The 8,900-nt window shown below is 48.2% G+C and overlaps 1 protein-coding gene across 1 annotated transcript; it reads left to right on the plus strand.

Moving 5' to 3' along the window:
• The first annotated feature begins 286 nt into the window (after nt 1–286).
• On the plus strand, nt 287–7,435 carry LOC135441724 (large ribosomal subunit protein eL18). The gene is made up of 7 exons (XM_064701265.1): nt 287–440; nt 602–688; nt 1,527–1,634; nt 2,547–2,645; nt 4,255–4,378; nt 5,866–5,935; nt 7,316–7,435. Exons 1-7 carry the CDS (start codon nt 438–440, stop codon nt 7,389–7,391), a joined length of 567 nt encoding a protein of 188 aa, XP_064557335.1. The 5' UTR covers nt 287–437; the 3' UTR covers nt 7,392–7,435.
• The last annotated feature ends 1,465 nt before the right edge of the window (nt 7,436–8,900 follow it).

Consider the following 8,900-nt stretch of genomic DNA (forward strand, 5'->3'; position numbering starts at 1 on the left):
GGGCTCGCTGCGTCCGCCATTTTTGTTAAGGGCAACGCCGCCATTTGGAACAATAGGGGTGAAGCCGCCATGGCGCCATCTTGAGAGCAGGGCTCAGCCAATCGCAGCGCCGTAGCCATGGCAACGCCCGCCCGCGGCCGCCATGGTGGTTGAGGGCGCCCTCGCCTTTGCCAGGAGAAGCCTCGCGTTTTGCCGCAGGGCGCGGCGGGGCCGCCCCTAATTAACAGCGCTAATTACCCGCGCGCCTGCCTTGCCTTTCCGCTAATTAGCGGTTCTCATTAAGGATCCGGCAGGGTCACAGGGCGTCGGTCCGCCACCGCCATAGAGAGAGGGGGGTAGAGCGGCCCGCGCGCATTTCCGGCGCGCACCGGAAGCGGCTCCACTCTCCCATAACCCCCCGCGCGCTCCCGCCGCCACCTCTCTCCAGCGCCGCCGCCATGGTGGGTCTGGCCGCGTTCCCGAATCCGCCGCCATCCGCGGCCGGGAGGGCTCGGGGAGGGCCCTGGGAGGGCTCAGGGGATCCCGGGGAGGCTCGGGAGGGCTCGGGGAGCGGCGATGGCCGGCGCGGCCCCCGCCATGACCGGGCCCGGTGTCGCCTCAGGGCATCGACATCCGCCATGACAAGGACCGCAAGGTGCGGCGGAAGGAGCCCAAGAGCCAGGACATCTACCTGCGCCTGCTCGTCAAGGTGAGCCAGGGCCGGGAGAGCGGGGCCGGGCCCGGTTCGGCCGGGACCGAACCCGGGATAGAGCCCGGGCCGACCGCGGGCCCGGCCCCGCCGGTTCCGGTTCCTCCCGGTCCGTCCCGGTTCCCTCCGCGCCGGTCCCGCGTCCCGGCTCCAGCGCTTCCCTTTCCTTCTTCCCCATTTCCCCGATTTCCCCTGTTTTCTCTGATTTCCCCCGGTTTTTCCCCGGTTTCTGCATTTAATCCCCGATTCCGCTCCGTTTTCCCAGGATTTTCCCCGGTTTCTCCCGGTTTTCCCCGGTTTCTCCCGGTTTTCCCCGGTTTCTCCCGGTTTTCCCCGGTTTCTCCCGGTTTTCCCCGGTTTCTCCCGGTTTTCCCAGGTCTTTCCCGGTTTTATCCGATTTCCCCCGGTTTTTCCCGGTTTTCTCCCGGTTTTTGCATATTATCCCCAATTTCCCCGGGTTTTTCCCGAAATTTTCACGGTTCCCTCGGCTTTTCCCGATCTCTCCCGATTTTCCCGGTTTTCACCCGCTGTTCCCAATTTCCCCTGCGCTTTCCCAATTTCCGCGGTTTTCCCTGTTTTTCCCGTTCTCGCCGCTTTTTGCCCCATTCCCCCCCGTTTTTTCCCGTTTTTTCCCCGTTTTTTCCCCGTTTTTTTCCCCGTTTTTTCCCCGTTTTTTTCCCGTTTTTTTCCCATTTTTTTCCCGTTTTTTTCCCGTTTTTTTCCCGTTTTTTTCCCGTTTTTTTCCCGTTTTTTTCCCGTTTTTTTCCCGTTTTTTTCCCGTTTTTCCTCGTTTTTTCCCCGTTTTTTCCCGATTTCACGGTTTTTCCCCCCGTTCCAGCTGTACCGGTTCCTGGCCCGCCGCACCAACGCCCCGTTCAACCGCGTGGTGCTCAAACGCCTCTTCATGAGCCGCTCCAACCGGCCCCCGCTGGCCCTGTCCCGCCTGGTGAGACCCAAAAAACCCCGAATTTACCCCAAAAATATCCCCGGAATATCATCAACCCGGCCCTGCCTGCAGAGCCCCAAAAAACACCAAAAAAACCCCAAAAAAATCACCTAAAACAGCCCCAAAATCTCACCCAAGCGGCCCCCGCTGGCCCTGTCCCGCCTGGTGAGACCCAAAAAACCCCGAATTTACCCCAAAAATATCCCCTAAATATCATCAACCCGGCCCTGCCTGCACAGCCCCAAAAAACACCAAAATTATCCCAAAAAAATCACCTGAAACAGCCCCAAAATCTCACCCAAGCGGCCCCCGCTGGCTCTGTCCCGCCTGGTGAGACCCAAAAAACCCCGAATTTACCCCAAAACCGCATCTGAAAGCTTCCAAAATATCCCGGGATTTCGGGGCGTTCTCTCCCTGAATTTTTGGGTATTTTCCCCGGGTTTTTGGGTGATTTTCTCATAGATATTTTGGCTATTTCTCACTGAATTTTGGGGTGTTTTCCCCGGGATTTTTTGGGTATTTTCCCGGGATTTTGGGCTATTTTCTCATAGATATTTGGGCTGTTTTCTCACTGAATTTTGGGGTGTTTTCCCCGGGATTTTTGGTCCATTTTCCCTGGGATTTTTTGGGTGTTTTTCCTGGGATTTTGGGCTGTTTTCTCATAGATATTCCCGTTATTTTTCGCTGTGTTTTTGGGGTAATTTCCCCGGATTTTGGGTTCCAGATCCGCACGATGCGCAAGCCAGGGCTGTTTTCTCACTGAATTTTGGGGTGTTTTCCCCGGGATTTTTGGGGTATTTTCCCCGGGATTTTTGGGGTATTTTCCCCGGGATTTTGGGCTGTTTTCCCATAGGTATTTTGGCCATTTCTCGCTGTATTTTTGGGGTCATTTCCCCGGATTTTGGGTTCCAGATCCGCATGATGCGCAAGCCGGGCCGCGCTGACCGCACGGCCGTGGTGGTCGGGACGATCACGGACGACGTTCGCATCCAGGACGTGCCCAAGCTCAAGGTTTGGGGCAAAACCCGCGGGGTTTGGGCAAATCCGGGACGTTTGGGGGATTTTAGGGGGAAATTTTGGGGGATTTTATGGGGAAATTCGGGAATTTTGGGGGATTTTATGGGGAAATTTTAGGGGATTTTTATGGGAATTTATGGGAAATTCAGGAATTTTGGAAGATTTTTATGGGGGTTTTTGGGATTTTGGGTCATTTTTTTTGAGTTTTTGGGAGTTTTAATGGGAATTTTGTGGATTTTTTAGGTTTGTTTGGAAATTTGAGGCTGGGGTGGGGTTTGGGGGCAATTTGGGGTTTTTTGGAGATTCTGGGTGGTTTTTGGGGTGGTTTTTAGAGATATTTTAGGGTGGTTTGGGGATGATTTTTGGGGATGATTTTTGGGTGATTTTGGGGGTGATTTCATTGTTATTTTGGGGTTTTTTGGGTGATTTTGGGGTGGTTTTTGGGTGTCCGTGTCTGACTTTAGGGATGATTTTTGGGTGGCTTTGAATGGCTTTTAGGCATGGTTTTTGGGTGGTTTTTGGCTGTTTTTTGTGTGATTTTGGATGTGTTTTGGAGCTGGTTTTGGGGCCGGTTTTAAGGTGGTTTTGGGGCTGGTTTTTGGGTGGTTTTGGGGCTGTTTTTTGTGTGGTTTTGGATGTGTTTTGGGGCTGGATTTTGGGTGGTTTTGGATGGCTTTTAGGGATGGTTTTTGGGTGGTTTTGGGGTGGTTTTGGGCTGGTTTTTTGGGTGGTTTTGGGATGGTTTTTTGGGTGATTTTGGATATATTTTGGGGCTGGTTTTTGGGCGGTTTTGGGGCTGGTTTTTGGGTGGTTTTGGATGGCTTTTAGGGATGGTTTTTGGGTGGTTTTGGGGCTGTTTTCTGGGCGGTTTTGGGATGTTTTTTGCGTGATTTTTGATATATATTGGGGCTGGTTTTTGGGTGGTTTTGCGGCTGGGTTTTGGGGGGTTTGGGGCTGGTTTTTGGGCAGTTTTGGGCCGTTTTTTGGGCTGTTTTGGGCTGTTTTTTGGGTGATTTTGGATATATTTTGGGGGTGGTTTTGGGTGTGTTTTGGGCAGTTTTGGGGCTGGTTTTTGGGCGGTTTTGGGGCCGGGTTTTGGGCGGTTTTGGGGCTGGTTTTTGGGTGGTTTTGGGCTGTTTTTTTGTGTGGTTTTGGATGTGTTTTGGGGCTGGTTTTTGGGTGGTTTTGGGGTGTTTTTTTTGTGATTTTGGATATATTTTGGGGCTGGTTTTTGGGCTTTTTTGGGCTGTTTTTTGTGTGATTTTGGATGTGTTTTGGGGCTGGATTTTGGGTGGTTTTGGGTCGTTTTTTGTGCGGTTTTGGGGCTGGTTTTTGTGTGGTTTTGGGCTTTTTTTTGGGTGGTTTGGGGCTGGTTTTTGTATGATTTTGGGCTGTTTTTTGTGTGATTTTGGGGCTGGTTTTTGGGCGGTTTTGGGCTGTTTTTTGTGCGGTTTTGGGGCCGGTTTTTGTGTGATTTTGGGCTGTTTTTTGGGTGTGTTTTGTGCGGTTTTGGGTGTGTTTTTGGGTGGTTTTGGGCTGTGTTTTGGGTGGTTTTTTGTGTGTTTTTGTGCCGTTTTCCCTGATTTCCATCCCCCCTGGCCAGGTGTGCGCCCTGCGGGTGACGCGCGGCGCCCGCACGCGGATCCTGCGCGCCGGCGGCTCCATCCTCACCTTCGACCAGCTGGCCATGGCCACGCCCAAGGGCAAGGGCACCGTGCTGCTCTCAGGTGGGCAAGGACCCCTCCCCAAATTCACAAAATCCAAAAAAAACCCCGTGAAAATCCGTTAAAATAACCCAAAATAACGATAATCCTAAATAACCCCAAAATCACCCCAAACCCGAGCGCCATGGCCACGCCCAAGGGCAAGGGCACCGTGCTGCTCTCAGGTGGGCACAGACCCCTCCCCAAATATCCAAAAACCCAAAAAAAACCCGGTGAAAATAGCCCAAAATAGCCCAAAATAACGATAATGCTAAATAACCCCAAAATCACCCCAAAATCACCCCAAACCCGAGCGCCACGGCCACGCCCAAGGGCAAGGGCACCGTGCTGCTCTCAGGTGGGCAAGGACCCCTCCCCAAATTCACAAAATCCAAAAAAAACCCGGTTAAAATAGCCCAAAATAGCCCAAAATAACACTGATCCTGAATAACCCCAAAATCACCCCAAACCGAGCGCCATGGCCACGCCCAAGGGCAGGGGCACCGTGCTGCTCTCAGGGGGGCACAGACCCCTCCCCAAATATCCAAAAATCCAAAAAAAACCCGGTTAAAATAGCCCAAAATAGCCCAAAATAACGATAATGCTAAATAACCCCAAAATCACCCCAAACCCGAGCGCCATGGCCACGCCCAAGGGCAAGGGCACCGTGCTGCTCTCAGGTGGGCGCAGACCCCTCCCCAAATACCCAAAAATCCAAAAAAAACCCTGTGAAAATCCGTTAAAATAGCCCAAAATAACGATAATCCTAAATAATCTCAAAGTCACCCCAAAATCACCCCAAACCCGAGGGCCATGGCCACGCCCAAGGGCAAGGGCACCGTGCTGCTCTCAGGTGGGCACAGACCCCTCCCCAAATACCCAAAAATCCAAAAAAAACCCTGTGAAAATCCGTTAAAATAACCCAAAATAACATCTAAATATTATCGATCCTAAATCACCCCAGATAATCCTAAAATAGCCCTAAATAACCCCAAAATCCACCCCCCAAGGGCAGGGGCACCGTGCTGCTCTCAGGTGGGCACAGACCCCTCCCCAAATACCCCAAACTCTCCAAAATCCTCATTAAAATAACCCAAAATAGCCCAAAATAACACTGATCCTAAATCACCCCAGATAATCCCAAAATAGCCTGAAATAACCCCAAAATCCACCCCCAAGGGCAGGGGCACTGTGCTGCTCTCAGGTGGGCACAGACCCCTCCCCAAATACCCAAAAATCCAAAAAAATCCCTGTGAAATTCAGTTTAAATAATCCAAAATAACCATAATTCTGTTTTTCTCCCCAAATCCCATTTTTTGCTCAAATTCCTCTCTTTTTTTCCCTGAGTCTCCCTTCCCTTTTTTTTTCTTTCACAAAATATCTCTTTGTCCCTGAAACAATTTTTTTTTTTTTTTTTTTCCAAAATCCCACGGTTTCACCCCAAATTCCCCATTTCCCCCTAAACAATTTCATTTTTACCGAAATCCCCGTTTTTGGCCCCGATCCCGCAGGGCCCCGCAAGGCGCGCGAGGTTTATCGGCACTTCGGGAAAGCGCCCGGGACCCCGCACAGCCACACCAAGTGAGATCGGGGACAATTCCGCACTTTTTGGGCAAATCGGGCACAATTGGGGCATTTTGGGGCATTTTGGGGCTGGTTTGGGGCATTTTGGGGCTGGTTTGGGGGATTTTGGGGCAGATTTTTGGGGCATTTTGGGGCAGATTTTGGGACTTTGGCCTAGGAGGGTTTGGGGGCATTTTGGGGGGAAATCATGGATTTTTGGAATTGGATTTTTGAAGGGATTTTGGGGGGTTTGGGTGAGGATTTTTGGGGTGTGGGATGGGGATTTTGGGGGATTTTTGGGTTTATTTTGGGGAATATTTTGGGGGTTGTTTTGGTGTATTTTGGGTTATTTTTGGGTGACATTTTGGGGTTTTTTGGGGGGAAATTGGGGATTTTTGGGATTGGATTTTTAAAGGGATTTTGGGGGTTTGGGTCAGGATTTTTGGGGTGTGGGATGGGGATTTTGGGGTGAATCGGGGTGAAATTGTGGGTTTACTTTGGGGTATTTTTGGGTAAAATTGTGAGTTTATTTTGGGGTATATTCTGGGGTATTTTGGGTGACATTTTGGGTTTGTTTTGGGATATATTTGGGTGACATTTTGGGGGATATTTTTGGTTATATTTGGGGGTCATTTTGGGTTTATTTTTGGGTTGATTTTGGGGGATATTTCAGTTAGTTTGGGGTCATTTTGGGGTATATTTGGGGACCGTTTTGGGGGATATTTTTGGGTTATATTTGGGGGTGATTTTGGGTTTATTTTGGGGGTTGTTTTGGGGAATTTTTGGGTTAGTTTGGGGGTTATTTGGGGATCATTTTAGATTTATTTTGGGGTATATTCGGGGACCATATTGGGGGTCCCTTAGGGGTATTTTGGGGATATTTGGGAGTGTTTTGGGGGATATTTTGGGGTTTATTTGAGGAGATTTTGGGGGAATATTTGGTGTGTGGGCTGGGATATTTGGGGGTATTTTTGGGGAGATTTTGGGTTGGTTTTGGTGTATATTTGGGTTGCATTTTGGGTTTATTTTGGGGTACGTTTGGGTGATGTTTCGGGTTTATTTTGGGGTGTATTTGTGTGATATTTTGGGTTTATTTTGGGTTTATTTTGGGGTACATTTGGGTGACATTTTGGGTTTATTTTGGGGTGTATTTGTGTGATATTTTGGGGTATGTTTGGGTGACATTTTGGGTTTATTTTGGGGTGCATTTGGGTGACATTTTGGGTTTATTTTGGGGTGTATTTGTGTGATATTTTGGGGTACATTTGGGTGACATTTTGGGTTTATTTTGGGGTGTATTTGGGTGATGTTTGGGGGATATTTGGGGTGGTTTTTGGGTACGTTTTGGGCTGATTTTGCCCCGTTTTTGGCTGATTTTGCCCCGTTTTCCCTCCCCAGGCCCTACGTGCGCTCCAAGGGCCCCAAGTTCGAGCGCGCCCGCGGCCGCCGCGCCAGCCGGGGCTACAAGAACTGAGCCCCCTCCCCAAATAAACGGGGCTGGGGCACCCCAACCCAAAATCCAAACCCTGCGTGTCTGGGTGGTGAAATGCAAAAAAAAAACGGAGAAAAAGCTGAAATGGTTCCAAAAATACCCCAAAAACACAAAATTGCCCCAAAAACCTAAACCTGTGTGTGTGGGGGGGAAAATGCAAAAAAAAAACGGAGAAAAAAGCCCCAAAAATACCCCCAAAAAACCCAAAATTGCCCCAAAAACAACCCCTGGGTCTGTGTGTGATGGGATGGGAAAAAAACGGAGAAAAAAGCTGAAACAGCCCCAAAAAACCCGAGAAAAATCCCAAAAATGCCCCCAAAAAATTCTGAGAAAATCCCAAAAATACCCCAAGGAAAACCTTGAAAATACCCTGAAAAAAAAACCAAGGAAAACCCAAAAAATACCCCAAAAAACTGAAAAAAAAACCCTGAGAAAAATCCCAAAAATGCCCTGAAAATATCCTGAGAAAATCCCAAAAATAGCCAAGGAAAACCTTAAAAATACCCCAAAAAAACCCCAAGAAAAACCCAAAAAATACCCAAAAAAAAGCCCTGAGAAAAACCCCAAAAATGCCCTGAAAAAATCCTTTTCTTCCCTGAAAATTCCCCTTTTTTCTCTCTAAAAATCCCTTTTTTTTTGCCACAAAAATCCCCTTTTTTAATCCACCAAAAAATCCCATTCTTTCCCCAAAAACCCCCATTTTTCCCCTAAAAAAATACCCATTCCTTCTCCCAAAACCCCATTTTTTCCCTAAAAAAACCCCATTTTTTCTTCCTAAACCACAATTTTTTCCCTTCTAAAACCCTTTTTTTTTCCACAAAAAATCCCCTTTTTTCCCTCTAAAATCCTTTTCCCAAAACCCTCCTTTTTTTCCGCTCTAAAACCATTTTTTTCTCCAAAAAATTTTTTTACCCTTTTAAAAACTTTTCTTCACCAAAACCCCGCATTTTTTCCCAAAAACTCCTTTTTTCCCCTCAAAAAAATCAATTTATTTCCCTAAAAACTTCCTTTTTATTCTTCTAAACCCACTTTAAAAAAAAAAAAAAAAACAACTTTTTTTCCCCTTAAAAAATTAACAATTTTCCCCCAAAAACTCCTCTTTTTTTCCCCCATCTAAAAATCCCTTTTTTTTCCCCAAAAATTCCCATTTTCCCCCCAAACCGACACCACATTTTGGGGGGATTCTCTTTATTTCCCCTCCCTCCCTCCCATCCCGGCTTTTTTTTGGGGGAATTTTGGGGATTTTTTTTTCTTTTTTTATTATTTTGGGGGATTTCAGGGGATTTTCTTTATTTTGGGTTTTTTTGGGTGTTTTTGGTGTTTTTGGTTTCACTTTTTGGGCTCGTACTGGATCAGGCGCATGATGGCGTCGTTCTTCATCACGCCCTCGATGAACTCGGCCTCGGCGATCTTGTCTGGGGCGAGAAACGGAGATTTCGGGCAAAAGCGGCAATTTGGGCTCAAAAACGGAACAAAAAAAATTTTGGGGAA

This window comes from Zonotrichia leucophrys, unplaced genomic scaffold (assembly GCF_028769735.1).
Source record: "Zonotrichia leucophrys gambelii isolate GWCS_2022_RI unplaced genomic scaffold, RI_Zleu_2.0 Scaffold_453_41110, whole genome shotgun sequence".
Lineage (NCBI taxonomy): Eukaryota > Metazoa > Chordata > Aves > Passeriformes > Passerellidae > Zonotrichia > Zonotrichia leucophrys.

Bases quoted from the DNA above. Each gene is read 5' to 3' on its own strand.
- LOC135441724 (XM_064701265.1), top strand. The intron at 689-1,526 runs GTGAGCCAGGGC...CCCCCGTTCCAG, and splicing joins ACCTGCGCCTGCTCGTCAAG to CTGTACCGGTTCCTGGCCCG. The intron at 2,646-4,254 runs GTTTGGGGCAAA...CCCCCTGGCCAG, and splicing joins AGGACGTGCCCAAGCTCAAG to GTGTGCGCCCTGCGGGTGAC.